At 44.3% G+C, this 19205-nt stretch overlaps 2 protein-coding genes across 3 annotated transcripts; both read left to right on the top strand.

The window, feature by feature from the left end:
* Positions 1–3332: 3332 nt before the first annotated feature.
* Positions 3333–3890, top strand: LOC111257539. 2 transcript variants are annotated; one of them, XM_022827297.1, is made up of 2 exons: positions 3333–3477; positions 3574–3890. In XM_022827297.1, exons 1-2 carry the CDS (start codon positions 3333–3335, stop codon positions 3888–3890), a joined length of 462 nt encoding a protein of 153 aa, XP_022683032.1. The 2 variants fall into 2 exon arrangements, 1 of the variants encoding a protein (XP_022683032.1); XR_002678010.1 differs by having other exon boundaries at positions 3430–3465; positions 3574–3601.
* A 449-nt stretch (positions 3891–4339) lies between these two features.
* On the top strand, positions 4340–17856 carry LOC111257720 (clumping factor A-like). The gene is made up of 3 exons (XM_022827762.1): positions 4340–4545; positions 16572–16862; positions 17796–17856. The coding sequence occupies exons 1-3, from the start codon at positions 4340–4342 to the stop codon at positions 17854–17856; spliced, it is 558 nt and encodes a 185-aa protein (XP_022683497.1).
* Positions 17857–19205: the final 1349 nt, after the last annotated feature.

The following is a 19205-nucleotide window of genomic DNA, read 5'->3' on the forward strand; positions in this document are numbered from 1 at the left end:
CGTAAGACTTCAGATGGTGGCGTGGGAGACACGGGGTTTATACTGGTTCGGGCAAAGGAATACCCTACGTAAAGTGTCAGGAGCTGCTCGTGTTGCCCACGCGGGGTTTTGTAGTAGGGGTAACAGGAGTGCGAGAGAGGGAGCTGATCCCAAGTCTCTTGGGCGTGCGCTGATCCTCAAGATGGGATCTGAGTGTTCTGTTCGCTTGGGAGTGCCTGTTGTGCTATGGGTTTGTCTGAGGAGCCTCCCCCCTTGTCTCAGGCCCCCGATTCTCCTTTTATAGCGCAAGGAGACCGCCGAGGTTACAGGCGAGACCTGGGTGTGGGCAGGAGTAAAGAGATAAACATAGCTAGGTAAAATACAACACGAAATGGGGGAAACAAGTTCCCAGGTCACGGGCGTCCTCGCCGGCCTTCGACTTCGGCCGGCGCGTTTGCCGGAGGAGGGTGGCTGCCGTCGCGTCCTGTCGATGGCTTCCTCGGCGACTGTAGCCGCCGGGCGTGATGATGGCATTTCGTCGTAACCCTTGTGTCCGTTGGGGGAGGCGGCAGATCCCGCCATCCTGCTGATGGCTCGCGGAGAGCGGACATCGCATCCTTGCCGTCGGGCGCGCGGGACGCGAGAACAGGCGAGGTTTCCCCCTGCTCCGGGCAGCGCAGGCCATGAGTGCCCTGCGGCAAATAGGAGGAGGCCGCAACTACTGTAGCTTGTACTGTGCGGCCGCGCATGGGTACTTGCAGCAGGTTGCGTGAGGGGCGCGGGCCTCCTTCTTCCTGACAGACTTGCGGCGCATTTATGGTGAGATCGACAGGGGGACCCACGAGATCCACGCCCGAGGCGGATACTTGTCTGGCGGGCCCGGGTCAGCTCGACCACCTACGCCTGGGGTCGGGCGAGGCGGAGACCTGCGGCGGGGGGTCGGGCGCTCCCGACCCCAGACCCGCGGTCGGGCGAGGCGGAGCTTGCTCTTCCGCGGGTTGGGGGTGCCTGAACCCGGCATACGGGGTCGGGCGAGGCAGAATGTGATTCTCGCTCCCCATGTTGGGCCGATGGGAGTCTTTGTTACCTTAGGTGGGTCTGGGCCTTGTTGTTTCCATGGGCTTCGAGAGGTCGTTAATATTTCCCCCCAACAGGATGTGATTCATAATGAGTAAACTAAGAGCCGGGTTATCTTGATTAATCAGTGGTTGTCGTGTTGTGCGCTTTTCAGTTATGTGCTTGACAGTATTGTTAAAAAATAGTCTCGGCCCTGTATCAACATATGTTATTATTTGAAAAATTATTATGGATTGATAGCCATTCAGAATCATAATTTGTATGCTTTCCTTCGGTGCTTTCTATATTGCCAGGGATGCTCTGGATGCTTTGGAATTGGTCCGCTAGTGCCAGTAGACATGTTCAATTGTTCTAAGATTTGTGTGGCTGGTTTTTCATCAAATGCATGCTCCTCTTTTATATTGCAATCCTTGAGTTACAGAAATATGTAACCAGAGGATAATGCATTGTATTTCAGATTGAAGAATGGCTTTGCCACAAACAGCTGATATTGTTGTATGACAACATGCAGTCCAATAGAAACTGAAGTTAGTATAGACCCAGGGTCTATCGCCATGACATATTTTAGCTTAAACAATGTACCATTTGCAATCTAATTTGTATCCAAGATTTTCATGGGTGTCCAAGCTTTAGATTGTATTCTCCCTTCCAGTCAAGCAGTTCAAGCTTTAGATTTTCAATTCTTTTTGCCACAGCTACTTGCTGATGTACTAGTATTAGTGCACTGTTTTACAAAATAACTTAATGCTTTTTCTTGTTACTTGTAGATCCCACTAGCACCATTAAGAGTTGGGGAAGGTGAACCTCCACCTTCTTGGGATTCGGTACCAACTCCAATAGGTATAGAATTATGTCTATGTTTAAGTCTTTCTTTTTTTTCTATTTAAAATAGGTACAGAATCCCATAGGTACAGAAACCTATTTAGAAACATGTTTAGCCTTCCATTTTATCTATTTAGCTTCTATTTGACTATAAATTTATATGTTTTAGTTCTGCAATGAATATCTCATTGAGAGATCGTATTAGAAAGAGGAGGGAGGAAGAAGATGATGACATGATGATGTTTCTATTCCCTGCCTTATATTTGATGGGTTCTGCTAGAGAAGGGGGAGTAAAGAAGAAACGTCATACATCAGAAGAAACAGGAGAGGTTAAGGTTCGTCGACTCCTTGAGGGACATATCAAGAACTGTCAAGTTACATTTAGGATGGAACCTCACATCTTCAAAGAGTTGGCGACTTATCTTAGAAGGAAAAGGATCGTTGTTGATACAAGGATTATGATAGAGGAGAAGTTGGGTTTCTTCCTATACATGTTAAGTCGCAACACCTCATATGAGGATCTTGCAGTGACCTTTGGGCACAGCAACGACACCTTTCATCGTCACATCAACCACTTCTTCAAGAAATTCATTCCCACACTTTCTCGTCGTTTCCTCCAGTCTCCCGATCCTAATCAAGTGCATCCGAACATCCAAGATAATCCTAGATTCTATCCATTCTTCAAGAATTGTCTTGGTGCTATTGATGGAACTCATATCCCCGTTTCCATATCCCCTAAGAAGAATTCTCCTTTTAGGAATAGGAAGGGCACACTAAGCATAAATGTGATGGTGGCATGTAATTTCGATCTCAACATCACTTTTATTTCTAGTGGATGGGAGGGATCAATTATAGATTCCAGAGTGCTAAGATCGGCTATGAGCAAGGGCTTCTAGGTACCTCCAGGCAAATTCTATCTGGCTGATGGAGGGTATGCAAATACTCCATCTTTTCTCGCTCCATATTGAGGGGTTCGATACCATTTGAAAGAATTTGGAGCTGGACATCAAAGACCACAAAACTCAAAGGAGCTCTTCAACCACCGTCACGCACTACTGAGGAACCATGTTGAAAGGACTTTGGGAGTGCTTAAGAAGCGCTTCCCCATTCTCAAAGTTTCCACATTCCATACATTGGAAAATCAAGTGAAAATACTAGTAGCTGCAGCCATCTTCCACAATCTAATCCGATTACTTCATGGAGATGAGGAATGGTTGGATCATCAACCGGATAATATCAATCCAACACACTTTGTTTCTCTACCCAATGGTGATCAAATCAATGACTCGGGCACTGCACAAGGCAATGCTTTGAGAGATACCATCGCCCAAGAAATGTGGGTTCAATACCAACATGTAAATTAGTCTTCATGAATTAATAAGCTTGTATCATGAATAAGTTGATGAATAAGTTAATAAGCTTGTATCATGAATAAGTTTTTTCTTTGACAAGCGATGGTTGGAAAAAGCTCCGCAAAGCTCAATGTGATTGCAAGGGGGTCACCAAAGTTGAGTAGGTTCCTACCTACAACAAGTGCTACCAAAAAGTACCCTTCTCCTAAATGCAGTGGGGCAAAGAGGAGTGGAGGTTCACCACAAGGTATAGTGTTTAATGTTTCTTCATGCTTTCTTGTCAATTTTGTATTATTGATTCTATGAAATTTCTATTACTAATGCTTGATCATTGTTTATGTAGGAAAACAAAGAGCGGACTGGAACCCAACTTTTGATAAATCACTTGTTGAAATTCTGCATGAGTATAAAGATAGTGGCTATAGAAGTGACAACGGTTGGAACATTGAAGGGTGTAACAAGATGGTGAAGGAGTTTCATCGGAGAAACAAGTCTGTCTCGTACACAAGGGCACAAATTCAAGATAAAGAATGTCAGCTTAAGAGGTACTACAAAATGCTCAAAGCGGCAAGAATGCAAAGTGGGTCAAAATGGAATGAACAAAGAAATATGGTTGAAGGATCAGCAGCAATGTGGGAGAACCTCATGGTGGTAAGTTAATTTTTTGAAGTAATTCTATGGATAACCTCATAGTGATAATTTTGTATTTGATCATTGTTTTCTTCAAATATGCAGACTTTCCCCAAAATCAAGAAGTTTCAAAATAACAAGGCAAGCTTTCCACTCTTTGATGCTTTGGGAGAACTCTATGATGGTAAGTTCTTTATAGTAACCTCTTTCCCAGTCAGATCTCTATGATGTAAAATAGGTGCTTATCCTATTTCTCTAAATGCATTGTGCCAAATGTAGGCCATCTGGCTGAAGGGACATACAATTTCACTTCTATTGAGTCACAACGTGTGGAAGAGCCCCTTCACCAAATTGATGATGTAGAAGATGGCGCACAAGCTGAGGAAGAAGCCCTATAGGAAATTCATGAGACACGTGATGAAGACGATGAAGAAAAAGATGCAAGAGATGAAGAGGAGGCAAGAAGTGGACAACGAAGAATGGCTGCATCAAGAAAGAAACCAGAAAAGGAAGGACAAAGGCCTAGAAAGAGTGCAAAAATTGAAGCCATGATGGAGAGGTTCCTTGAAACAAGGACAAAGCAAGCAGAAGATGAAGCTAAACAGCTAGCAAGAGAAAATGAGGCAAGAGAAAATGAGATAAGAGATAAGAAGACTGCTAAAAGTGATGAATTCTCCATCAAAAGGTGCATATCAATCATCAACACAATGGAAGTTACCAAATAGGAAAAGGCTAAAACTTATGCAGTCTTCACTAAGAACAAAGAAAACAGAGAGACTTTCATTTGTGCAAGTGAAGAAGATGAAGAATCCGCTTTGATTTGGCTCAGGAATGAGATGGCCTAGCAGGTGAGATGAGATAAGCACATGCCTTCAGTTTGTTTATATTTTCTCACATGCCATTATTTGTTTCCTACCATTATTTGTTCAAAATTAATTTGCTCAAGACTGATATCAGTAACCTGCTCTGGTCTGTAGCCATGCTATCTACCTATCGATGTCGAATATTGCCATCTATATCTGTATCCAGAAATATCAGTACTAGTCGGTTATTGTATGTGTCGCACTTTGGTATTGTCAGCCACCATACAAAGAGGATTGTCCGTCCTCTTGTGTTGGGTTTTTGTTTAACACAACTTAGATCTTCGTGTTACTGTCCTTTCATGAGACACAGCAGCAACGTGTTTTTGGTGTACCTACATGGGTTGTGATATGAGTCAAATCATTGTTCCTTTTTTCTTTTGCACAAACATATGCTATTAGGAAACATTTTCATATTTTGCTGTATCTGGATGAACAAGTTCACAGTGGTTGTTATGTTGACCTTCAATAATCAAGCTAGTTTATTCTCTCTAACCAGCTATTACTGGTATTTGCAGGGATGGAAAGTGTTGCGGAAAGGTGATGTCTCAAGTTTGGTGAGCTCGAGTGCATGGGTACAGAAGCTCAGATAGGGCAGGGAATAATCTGAATTCAGAAGCTCTTGGTGATCAAATGGAATCTCTGAAATCTGTGGCTTCAGCTGGAGTGCTCTGTACTCTCTAGCATGTGTTCTTTAGCAGAAATTATAGTCTATAGTAGTATGGGGATTTTCTCTTTTTCCTTTTCAATATACTATTTGATGATCCTTGATCATTGCTCATGTTCAAAATTTATTTAAATTTTTTAACTGAAATCATTGCGTTGGTGAATCTGTGATTTGGTTGAATATTGAACTGAATTTTTTTTTTGAGTACCATAATCAGGTAGTCTTGTTCTGGTACTCTTTAAATATTGTATATGTGATTGGATTGTCTAGTTGAAGACAATTTTCTATGGTCTGGAATGGTTCCTAGGTAGGATTTGAAACGGACCAGGATCGAGTGAAGGAAGGGGATCCACTTGATCCTGATCAGGAATGGTTCCTGGACTGGAACCAATCCAAAGAAAACGAACAGAGACCTTAGTAAATCTACTAAATTTGTACTCCCTAGTAATTTGGGACGGAGGGAGTAGCTGCTTGTCTTATTTGCAAACGCCAAATGATGTCGATGCGCATATTTTGATTTTTGACACGCGCATTTGGAATCCGATTCTCGAGGCACTATCTTGCAGATCACTCACTGATTGGATGCACGAACGGTCTGTACGTTCCTCCAGTGTATATATTGCGACAAGAGTTCCAGAATCACAAGGCATAATCGATACGACCGAGCGCTGAAATTTCTTCGCCGTGTGACGACAGGCGTCAAATAGAAAGCTAGCGCCTAGTGAGACATCGATTCCTTCCGTCGATCTCCACGTACGTGACGGCCGGCCACTTTAGCTTCTCACCCGCCGACCGGTCCGCTGTTGCTTGTCGGCTGCCACTAGTCGCTCGCGCACCCAACCGCGCGTCGGCCATTGCGACGAGCTGACCATTAAGCGCGCGGCCGCCGGCCGGCCACGCCTGGCAAGCAAGCTAACCGCGCGCTGGCCTCGTGGCCGCCGGCCGGCCGGCCGGTCACCGGTGCACATGCATTATTTCCGCGCGACTCACCTCCTCACCTGGGTACAGTACGTTGCGTGGGGCAATCGATGCTTGGTAGCTATAGCTTTACGTGTGTCGCGGAATCCCAGAAAGCGTATTCGTAAATCGTAACGAACGCACGGGGAATGAAGCTAGGCTGAGCAAGCAAAGCAGACGACAACAAAGCCAGCGATGGCGATCGAGCGACGAGACTCGAGTGCGTACTCGTGGGCCAATGCGTGCATGCACAAGATGCCACAGCCCGGCCCACAGCCAGCGGCCGCTTGGGTCCAGAAATGGGAAAGGCCACGGCTAAAAGAAAAGGAGAGGAAAAAAAAATGTATCCGATATAAACTATCTATCCCGTTTAACCTTAAAACTATAAACTATAAATCAAGCCACAAGATACTAATACAATGAATAGATTTAGTGGTGGGATTATTTTTATAGTTAAACTCCCCACTCGTCGGCCATTTTTGAGGTGAGATGTACAAGATGTGACTGAGGAAAGACAGTAGATAGCTATATGGATGGACAGCTGCAGCCTCACGCAGAAAAACTGTGAAAAGTTGGCAGTTTTGGTTAGGCGAGAACAAGACGCGGTCATGAACTCATGATACAGGGGAAACACACACGGTGGCGTTGACGAGTAGTAAATGCTAAATTAAAAAACCATATATGACGATATAGGTACAACTTCAAAGTAAATAAGGTGACCTCATTGTTCAAGTCATCTATATAAGGGGCACCGATTATTTTTATCCAAAATTTATGTTGCCATGCATTTTTGAAATGTGGCAAAATGAGTGATGTATACCAAAGTAATATCTCAAGAAAAAAAATGTTCGTTATAGATCACTCATTTTGCCACATTAAAATTCTTAATTCACATGCTGAAGTTCAGTGTGCGTTGTGGGCATATTGCAGGCTGCAGCTGGTAACGAAGCCCTGATTTCACTTGCATAGAAAATGTGTTACTCCCGGGCACAGTACCATTATACATAGTAAAATCTTTATATATAGAAAAGTCAAAACATGACCTACGTTTTGAAACAGATGGAATAACTACCTAACTCGTGTTGATGCATGCTCAGACCAATATAATGTCACGCGAACCACACTTTGACCCGTCGCAGTACAAGGTTATTTATTTTTCCCAAAAGTTTTTATTCCCAAATGGCCAACAGTTTTAGTATAATGGATTAACTAATCAGAAAACTATGGGCAATGACGTTGTGGGAAATTATGTTGTTGGCAATTTGCAAAACTGTAGGGAAAGTTAGCAATTATACTTGGAAAACTGTTGGCCATTGGAGAGAAAAATACTAATGGATACTACACTGTAGGGCACTTATAAAAGAAACTGTTGGGAAAGATGTAAAGTCTTGCAGTGTCGAGTACTTTGGAGGCTGGACGGCTTTGTTGAAAGTTGAGATGTTGTCGACGTACCGGAAACAGAGTGAAGCCGCACAAAGCCTCCAAAGTCAATCCGAGTACTATCTTGTACAAGTAGGATAATTACTTCTTGCAGTTCATGATAAGTCCCCAACATGGTCATCAGTCAGACTTCTTGGTCAGTTTGATTGACGGGTCAAAAAAAGGATGACTTGGGTCTTCTCCCCAATAGGAATGCGTGATAGGAGTCATTGACCACTAACAACAGTGATTTCCACTAGATTACTGAAAGTTGACAGTAAACAGCTCTAGCTCCGCCCTGGTGTGCTCTGATGTGCGGTTAAACATTCCCTCGATCCCTCTTGTCAACGGTGGTAGCACGTTATTATATTGCGCCAAGCATTTCATTAGGGAGATTTTGCAATGGGGTTTAAGTTATTTGGGGGCGGGGGGTTTGATAAATACAACTATTCCACTTGTGGAGGTATTTAATGTGATTTTCAAGGGAGATGATGCTACATATATAGTCTTCCCTATTGGGATATAATGAACTTTAATTTGTTGATTGTTGGGTATTTTAACGACTGCGAATAAATCCGCAAGCGCACAGATACCATTGTAACTTTCACCTCAGAGTATTCCAAGGGTATCGAATCCAAGGGAACATGTGTGTATACCTACGACTCTAGTATCCAAGGACAACCAACCAAAGGTAGACGAAGGGTAGAGAGGATTCCATGGATAGCACTAGATAAGTTAAAGGCCGATCTCTCGAGTCAAGGTACTCGCTTCGGGTATCGGCTTACCCTAAATAAGTCAGGTGCCTTTGGCCAACAGCTCTACGCTATATCCGAACATGGAGGATTACGAAGGATTAATAGGGCTGTCACCACCTACGGCCTACCTCTGCGGCCCGTGGGACATAAGGCAAACGGCCTACCTCTGCGGCCCATGGGACATAAGGCAAACGAAGGATAATCCTTAGCCTAGACACCACATCTATGCTACTGATTACTACTGCAGCCCAACTACGTCTGTAGACCCGTAGCAGATATACAACACTCCGTATAAATAGGAGCGACGAACCGCAAGTAAGAGAATTGATCTCACTTACAGATAAGTACCAAATCAAAGAAGGAATCATGAATACTCACTTACTTAACTCAATAGGAAGCCAACATCCGTAGAGGTACATGACCGGAGTAGAGTGTTGGTATATTTAACGATCACGAATAAATCCGCAAGCGCAGGGATATACCGTTGTAGCATTTCACCCAAGAGTATTCCTAAGGGTATCGTATTTACCAAAGGAAGGTGGGTAGGTCAAAAGAGTTTACTATGCATATGAGTATACCATAGATGGATAGAGACAAAACACAAGGCAGGGCTAAGATAATGATAGAGGAGTAGTGTGACACACACAGGAATCATCTCAAGATAACTAAGCTAGGGAGAAAGACTAAGAGTTAGCTCTAGGTTCATATGTACTTCCTATATACTACACAGATCATACAAGCATAACATACATACACATTGTATAGAACTCAGGCCTATGCACCCAGGCATACACGGGGAGACAGTACCCATACTGGTTCCGCCCAGTAAAGTTACTGCTAATTTCCGAACTCGTACAGTGTACCCGAACGTGGGAGATTACGAAGGATGGATAGAGCTGTCACCACCTGCCGTCTACCCTTAGCAACCCGTGGGGAAAACTCATATCCAATGAAGCTAAGAAATTCAAGCACCATGCTTGCATTGTTAACAACACTCCAGCCGACCCGAGCTATTGTGACAAGGGCTGAAGCCGCCACAGGCATGGCCATTGAGCCGATATCATACCATAGATAAACTAAGCTATACAAGGAATATATGCACACATAGTATGTGCTGAAGCATGGTCTCAAGGCATATATGAGAGTATACAAGTATATACTACGATAGCAACGGTATACGACTAGCATACGAGCGTATAAGCCTAGCATATCAACATAGCAAGGGTATACATCTAACTCATGCATATAAGAACCAAGCACAACACTATATAAAGAAGATGAATACTTTGAATAGAATAAAGTCAACCTACGAATAAAAGATACAAGAGTCATACCCTAGACTCTAAGGAGACTTGGAACCTTAAGGAGAGCTACTTTAGCCTGACTCCACTAACTTGGAAACTAAGAGGGAAAGAGTGATTCACTAGTGGTGTGTGTCCTAGAATGGAGCCCCTTCCCTAATATTTATAGCCTCCAAGAGGCGGTTCTGTGAGGGAATCTTCAGGGAATATCCCATAATCGACGTAAACCGTCGCCACATGGAGGCTGGAGACGAGGGAGGACAAGGGCGGTTCGGCCGAACCCCAGTGGGCTCGCCTCACAACCGCCTTTCTCCGGGTATTACGCTACTCTGGTGGCCTGAACCTGTATAAATCTGTATCTTGTGTCCTCGCTTTTACCATCAAGTTTCAGGTCCGGTGATCCCCCACCAACCAATCTACTACCTCGGGATACCCCTCGGTAGGTTGCCGGGTATAAAACACCGATATCTGGTGTGCCAAGTAGGGGTGATCATCGAGATCATCGGGTGAGCTTGAAGAACCTCATCTTCAAAATCAATCTACTCGACGAGAACCAAGTCGCCGAGTTTCAATTCGAAGCGGATACGAGAAGCTTGCGGGATATCAATCGGTTGTTGGCTCGTCTGCCTGCAAAAAGTTGTAGGACTGGTCACACTACTATAGCTGATCATCCTTCGTGGCTCCGTGCGTCGCTCAAGGCTGATGATCCGCTACTGCTCCACGCCCGTAAGAAGAAAAAATACCAACAGAATTATTTTTCCATCTCCAAGTCGAAGTCACCGACGATGCATCTTAAGCTAATTGCCTCGAGTTGCCGAATCCTATATTGAAGCAATGAAGGCCAATCAATATTCCATCTACTGCTCATGCACGGATTGAGAAAACTATCAGCTTGAGTACTCTTCGTGCAAGGCTACTTTTTGGAGTTTCAGTACCAGGAAGGCCATAGGAGATCTGCGTACTTAAGAAATGCACGTGGGACTTTAGCATGCATGACTGCACTGGCTTCACCAGAACGCTCGGCGACACAATAGCGACTACCTAAAACTTCTTGTCTCGACTACAAACTAGTCGAGGGTGGTTTTCACGTGATCAACAACTAGTTGGAATCGACTTCGACTAGTGAGCTTCACCAACAACTATCGTGGCTTCATTGACAATCGTCCATGAATCAAGCTAAGTCACTTTTTCAATTATTTCATATAATTTTTCCGGCTTGCTTTCCGCATGCAAGGCAACACACTGAGTACTTTTTTTGTGTACGCCTCTCAAAAGAAATTACCCTCCAGAGCTACACTTTGCCAATTATTCTTGGGGCATGTTAACCGACAGTCACGAGCTTGGTACACTGAATTATGGAGGCTATAGCCACGGGTTTTGTGCACTGAGTTTCGGAAGCTCCACCAACAGGCTTGGTACATCGAATTTCAGAGGCTACAACACGGTTTTGGTGCACTGAGTGCTGGAGGCTCACAACGGCTACACCCTAAGGAGGCACAAATCCTCTGCGCGGCAACACGCGCTCTCCTCACCAAAAGGCAGAAAAGTCTCAATGACTATTTTACGCACAATCGCGCTCTCTTTTTGTCGCAATGCCGACTACTTATTTTTGTTGTCTCCTCTTAGCAGTCACTAATCTCCTCGAGCAGAACACGCCTCAATCCATGAAAGCCTCGGATCTTCTATCATGCCTAAACGCTAGGACGCGTACACGAGAAAAAAAATCTTAGACGCGTAGCAGCAGTGCCAGTACGCATACATGAGACAAAGATCTCACACGTAGTGGCAATAGCTAAACATTGACTGAGAGCCTAAACATAACAGACTAACTACTTGGGAAAAATATGGCCGAAACAAGAGCATGACACACAACATTTACATTCAAAATTGAATAAATTTTGGTAGTATCTTCAAAATTCTATAAATATGCTACATAATGTATGCATCTATTTTTGCAGGTCAAGCCTCAACGATGACTTTCCAGGATGCTCAGCGTACCTCCAGTGGCTTCGCTAGCTCTCGAAATATTTCCAATGGCTAAGCTAGCTTCCAAGCTCGAGGGCTAAGCACCAAATAACTACTTGATGTGGCTCCTACGGCTCACCTGGATTAAAATCTCGGGGGCTGGACGCCGCAAAACTACTTGGATGATGACTTGCATGAAGACTAAAGATCCTCGGATTGATTATTTAATCATTTCAAGGCTCGGGGGCTGATAAGCTACATCCAACAGTTGATTTTTTCATGATGAAAGAAGAAGATTCAAGATTTTATTGACCCTCAGCCTGATTCTTCGATTCAACCTAAGGCTTGGGGGATACTCCATATGGAGTGCGATTTTTGTTGCCCTCCAATCACATTCCAAAGAAGAAGATTACAAAATCAAGATGATTAAGGGCTTGAGCACATCATAGCCTCTGGCATCCTTGTAGCACTTTGAGGATTCAGCCGGATAAAGTACTTGAAGAGAACTAGAACTACTTGGCAAGGATCTGAAAAGTACTCGAGGATTGCTGCACTTGACTACAAAGCGATCCGGTGCTTGTTGGGGATAGATCCCCAGTACCCGCAAGGAACGAAGAAGACAGACTCCTACTAGGATTCCTCTGTAATCTTACTAGGACTCCTACCTTTTAACCGACTAGTAATCCCACCCCCTGGAGTATATAAAGGAGGGCAGGGGTCCCTATATCGGTAGGCGAAGACCTGATAGAACCACAATAGAGGACCAAATCCTCAACACCAAACAACACCCAAGCACAGGGTGCAATATACAACACTCCAAACAGGACGTAGGGTATTACGCTACTCTAGCGGCCTGAACCTGTATAAATCTGTGTCTTGTGTCCTCGCTTTTACCATTAAGTTCTAGGTCCGGCGATCCCCCACCAACCAATCTACTACCTCGGGATACCTCTCGGTAGGTTGCCAGGTATAAAACACCAACACCCCTTCCCTCATATTTATAGGCTCCAAGAGGTGGTTTTGTGAGGGAATCTTCGAGGAATATCCCATAACCGACGTAAACTGTCACCATGTGGAGGCTGGAGATAAGGGGGGGACAAGAGCGGTTCGGGTGGACCCCTGGTTCAGCCGACCCCCTATGGGCCCGGCTCGCAATGGCCTTTCTCTAGGTGACTGCCTGGTGGGTCCCAATGGTGGTTGTGTGTGTTATCCGATGGATTGAGGCGGTTGTGGTACTTTGTGGGCCCTTCAATCCATGGAATGCACACGTGGCAACCTCCCATTGGTCAGAAGCGTGTTTCTTGGATCCATAGAGGGTGCTTTCTCCATCCTTTTGTGCTAATTCACCTACAATCACATAATCTCCAAGAACAAGTGGAACTACATTATTTGAAACCAAATATGCGTGTAGGAAACGCCAATCCTCCTTTATTCTTGGGTATATTGACAATCATATTTGGTACTTAATGACCATTAATAGGGGGCTGGGCCGATCGGCCTGGGGAGGTCAGGGTGATCGGCCTGGCCTCTCCCTTAGCTGCCGGCTCCCCCCTCTCATCTCCTGAGCTCCTGGTCGCCTCTGTTGCACTTTTTTTTTCTCATTTTGGTGGATATGAATTGCTTGTATAGATGCGAAATTCGACCTCCAATTGGCCTCCATTATATACTCTTGAAGTCTTGGCTAAGGATCCACACATTTCCAAACTTCAAGCCTCATTTCTTCCAATTCACTAATTTGAATCCTTCTTTTTACTCTCGCTGCATCAACATTAAGATTCATCTCCTTTATAGCCTTATAAGCCTTATGTTTGAGTTTGACGGGAAGGTGGCATGTTTTTCCATAGACGAATTGATACGGGGTCATACCTATAGGTGTTTTATGAGCCATTCTGTATGCCCATGATGCTCCATCTAGCTTCTTTGACCAATCCTTCCCTCCTTTAGTTACCGTCTTCTTCTCCATTTGTTTGAGGATTATACGCTGTAGATACTCTATGTTCGATTCCCAATTTTAATAGACATTTGCCAAAATCTTTTCCTGTGAAATGCAATCCTCCATCGCTAATCAAAATCCTTGGCACTCCATATCTAGGAAATATTATAGTCTTGATCATATGAATTGATTCTTCTGTTGACACCTTCCGACATGGAATATATATAGCTTCTACCCATTTAGACACGTAATCAACCATGACCAAGATGTGCTCAAATCCATGTGAGTTTAAGAATGTTCCCATGAAATCTACACCCCAAACGTCAAATAAATCTACTTGCAAATTGTAGTTCAATGGCATAGAATTTCTAGCTGAAATATTTCCTGTTCTTTAACAATCAGGACAAGTAGTAACAAATCTCTTTGCATTTCATGCATTTCTGGCCAATAAAATCCGCTTGCCCAAACTTTTGCTTGAGTTCTGAAGTGTCCATAATGTCCTCCATATTCTGATGAATGACACTTTCTAAGCATCGCTTCCCTTTCTTCTCTTGGAATGCATCTTCTCAATACCTCATCCGCTCCATATCTATATAGATAAGGTGCAAACAAATAATATTTCTTGCTTTCAACAATTACTTTTCTCCTTTGATTCCAGTCAAGTGATTTAAGGGAGCTCTTTTTATTACTCTGATAATGTCATTCATCCATCTGTCTTTGTTGAAGATTCTGTATAGATGATCGTCTCTTTCGATTTTCAATAGGCTCTTTTCCATCATCTTGTTGATACATTCTCGACAAGTGGTCAGCCACCACATTTTCTGATCCCTTTTTATCTTTGATCTCTACATCAAATTCTTGTAGTAACAATATCCAGCAAATCAGGTGTGGTTTAGCATCTTTCTTGGATAAAAGATATTTAATTGTAGCATGGTCGGTGTACACAATCACCTTAGAGTTCTCAATATAAGATCTGAATTTTTCAAAAACGAACACTACCGCAAGCAATTCCTTCTATGTAGTTGCATAATTTATCTGAGCCTCATTTAAAGTCTTGCTAGCATAGTAAATTGCATGTACCTTCCCTTCTTTTATTTGTCCAAGGACTGCCCCAATAATATAATCACTTGCATTGCACATTATTTTGAAAGGTAGATTCCAATCTAGAGGTGGAATGACGGGTGCACTGATAAGTGATTGCTTTAAAGTTTTGAAAGCCTAGAAGCAGTCTTCATCAAACTCAAAATTCACATCCTTTTGTAGGAGCTATATCAATGGCTTTGTAATTTTTGAGAAGTCCTTAATGTATCTCCTGTAAAATTTGGTGTGTCCAAGAAAACTTTTTAATGACTTGATGTCTCTAGGCAGAGGTAGCTTTACCACAGTTTCAATCTTTGCTTTATGAACTTCTATCCCTCTTTCTGAGATGATATGCCCAAGTACTATTCCTTGCTTCACCATAAAGTGACATTTCTCCCAGTTCAGGACTAGATCAACTTCTCCACATTGTTTAAGAAGTTTATCAAGATTTTCCAAGCAGTTGTCGAAGCTTGTTCGATGTATTAAAAAAATCGTTCGTGAATACCTCCATAATATTTTCAATGAAATCCAAGAATATAGCCATCATGCAGCGTTGAAAAGATGCGAGCACATTGCATAAGCCAAAAGGCATTCTTCTATAAGCAAAAGTTCCATATGGACAAGTGAACGTGGTCTTATGTTGGTCATCCGGGTGTATAGGAATCTTGAAAGAACCCGGAATATCTATCAAGATAGCAAAAGTGAGAGTGCTTTATTAACCTTTCGAGCATTTCATCAATGAAAGGCAAGGGGAAGCGATCCTTCCTAGTTGCCTTGTTCAGCTTCCGGTAGTCAATGCACATCCTCCACCCTATCACTGCCCTCTGGGGGATCAACTCATTCTTTTCATTTGTCACAATAGTAAGTCCTCCTTTCTTTGGTAAGCAATGCACTGGGCTTACCCATTCACTGTGCGGTACTGGATAGATTATTCCAGCATTAAGCAATTTGATCACCTCCTTCTTTACTACGTCGCGCATGGCATGGCTTAGTCTTCTCTGTCCCTCCACAACTAGCTTATATTGATCTTCTAATTATATCCGATGAGTGCAGAAGGCCAGACTGATTCTTTTTAAATCTTTGACCGTGTACCTGTCGGGGATACATCCCCAGTACCCGCAAGGAAGGACAAAGTCGGACTCCTACTAGGATTCCCCTGTAATCCTACTAGGACTCATCCCGTGTAATCCTCCTAGGAGTCCTCCTTGTAATCCGACTAGTACTCTGCCCCCTGGAGTATATAAAGGATAGCACAGGGGTACCTAGCTCGGCAGGTCACACCTCAACACCCAAGCGCAGGGCGCAGTATACAAACACCCCTAAACAGGACGTAGGGTATTACGCTACTCCGGCGGCCCAAACCTGTCTAAATCCGTGTCTTGTGTCCTCGCTTTTACCTTCAAGTTTCAGGTCCGGCGATCCCTCACTACACATTCTGCTACCTCGGGTACCCCTTGGTAGATGGCCGGTATAAAACACCGACATTGGTGCCCACCGTGGGGCAGATCGTCAAGATCATCGGGCAAGCTTGAAGGACCTCATCTTCAAGCCGGCGTTCGCTTCCAAAGCGGGAGCAACCTTCGTCTTCAACTCCTGACTTTGCATCACCGATGGCACTGGATCCTTCCAATGCTGCATCATCAACAACTAGGAGAAGAAGCGCCTCGACAGGAACTCTCTTCCACAAGAAGCAAAAAATCTCATCGAGAAAATCGACAAATTAAACCTCGGATCAAGGTTTGACTGCAAACTCATACTCCGACGGCGACTTCAGGTTCGACTGCGATTCAAACTCGAACTCCGACGGCAGCTACGGGTCCGACTACACCTCGGAGTCCGACGGCGACTCCGGGTCTGGCTACAACTCCGAGTCCGACGACAACTCAAAGTTCGACTGCAACGCGGAGTCCGACGGCGACTCCAGCTTCAACTCCGACTCGAAGTCTGACAGCGACTCTGAGTTCGACTACAACTCGAAAGTCCAACTACATCGCGAGCTCATCGACGACTACGGGCGGCTCGCTAATGATTTCTTCGACTATGTCGTGGGCACGCCGACAACCACGTTCGGCTTGCCGACGACTCCGTCGACTACGGGTAGCTCGTCGACGACTTCAACTACGTTGCGAGCTCGCCAACGACTACGGGTGGCTCGGCAACGACTTCGACTACTCTCCTCGACTACTTTGCTCGGCAACACACTGACGACTACTTCGTCATGACGCTCATCGACGACTTCTCCGAGTACGTCGTGGCACTCGCCAACTACCACAGGCGGCTCGCCGACGACTACTCCGACCATATCGCGACGCTTGCTGATGACTACTTCTACTACTCGTCTTGACTACAAGGCTAGTCGAGGGCGGACTACTCCAACTCCTCGTCTCGACTAAACAATTAGTCGGGGCAAACTTCGCATCATCGACAACTAGTCAGAATTGCCTCCGACTAGTCGACTTCGTCAACAACTGTTACGGCTTCATCAACGACCGTCATGGCTTCGTCAACAATCATCCATGAATCAAACTAAGTCACTTTTCTAAATTATTTTTTGGCTTATTTTCCGTTTGCACGCAACACGCGCTCTACTCACCGGAGGGCAGCAAACTCTTGCGCACAACGCGCACTCTACTCGCCGTAGGGTAGCAAACTCTTGCACAATCGCGCAGTCTCTTTCTTGTTGCAGCAGCGACTACTCTCACTTTTGTCTTCTCTTAAGTTCACTACTCTTCTCGAGTAGAACACGCGTTAACTCATGAAAGCCTCAGGTGCATCTGTCACACCTAAACCCATACGCGTATACGAGACAAAGGTCTCACACACGCAGTGGCAACGGCTACCCGGAGACTGAGAGTCTAAGCGTAACAGGCTAACTACCCGGGAAGAGTATGACTGAAACAAGAGCTTGACTCGCAACTTCATATTGATCACTGAATAAATTTCAACAGTTTCAAAATCCTACAAATATGCTACATAATGTACGCATCTTTTCTTTCAGGTCAAGCTTTGGCGACGACGCTCGTCGTGACACCAAGCGTGCCTCCAGAGGTACAGACTAGTTCCCAAACTTGGGGGCTAAGCACCAACCACTACTCAGAATATCTCCAGTGGCTCAGCTAGCTCCCAAGCTCGGGGGCTGAATGCTGCAAAGCTACTCGACATGGCTTCTACGGTTCACCTGGCGCGTAAGCTCGGGGGCTAGACGCCACAAGACTACTCGGATGATGACTGGAGTGAAGATTTAAGATCCTTGAGTTGATTATTCTATCAATTCAAGGCTCGGGGGCTGATAAGCTACACCCAATAATTTTTCAAGCCGGAAGAACAAGATTCAAGATTTTGACCCTCAGCCTGTTTCTGCGATTCAACCTAAGGCTCGGGGGCTACTCCATATGGAGTGCGACTTTCGCCGCCCTCCATACATGAAGACTACAATATCAAGATGATCAAGGCTTTAAGCACACCATAGCCTCATGGCAGCTTTGAGAAGCTTTGAAGATTCCGCCAGATAAAGTACTCGAGGAACACCAAGACTACTCGGCGAATATCTTAAAAGTACTCGAAGACTGCTGCATTCAACTATGAAGTGCTCGGGGGCTTGTCGGGGATACATCCCCAGTACCCGCAAGGAAGGACAAAGTCGGACTCCTACTAGGATTCCCTTGTAATCCTACTAGGACTCATCCCGTGTAATCCTACTAGGAGTCCTCCTTGTAATCCGACTAGTACTCTGCTCCTTGGAGTATATAAAGGAGCGCAGGGGTACCTAGCTCGGCAGGTCACACCTCAACACCCAAGCATCTGGTGTAGTGGCTTTTGCTCAACATCTGGTGCTTCTAGTTCTTATTGCACCAATTCTTCAATATCTTCAAATTTTTCTTCTTCTAGAGTTTCATATTGAGGTGAAAATGCATCGGTTGCTTCTCCTAATTCATTTTCTTGGTCATCCTCATTATTTTTCATTACTCTAAGTAGAGGATCCCTGAAATTTTCAGCAAAATATACACTTTCTACCTCCTTGTTATCAAGAGATAGATGCAACTTTTTCCGAGATGCGGACAGAAAATCATAAGTGTATTTAGTACCATCAAGATTAATTGTTACTTTGCCTTCTCCGGCATCAAGCATAGCATTTACCAACTTAACAAAAGGTCTACTAAGAATTATATCATCGTGTTCATCGTGGCAAGCATCAATAGCAAAGAAATCAATTGGTATAGATTTATTTGAGACATTGACTTTTAGATATCTAAGCACACCCAATGGTTCGGTTGTTCTACCATCTCCCATGATCAATTTAATCGGGGTTGGGGCAAGTTGCAAGGTCTTACTAAAAAGTTTAGTTTTGAAGACATGATACTTACATGTGCTCCTATATCACAGAGTGGCTTGTCAATAATATTTCCAT

Source organism: Setaria italica, chromosome VI (genome assembly GCF_000263155.2).
Source record: "Setaria italica strain Yugu1 chromosome VI, Setaria_italica_v2.0, whole genome shotgun sequence".
Lineage (NCBI taxonomy): Eukaryota > Viridiplantae > Streptophyta > Magnoliopsida > Poales > Poaceae > Setaria > Setaria italica.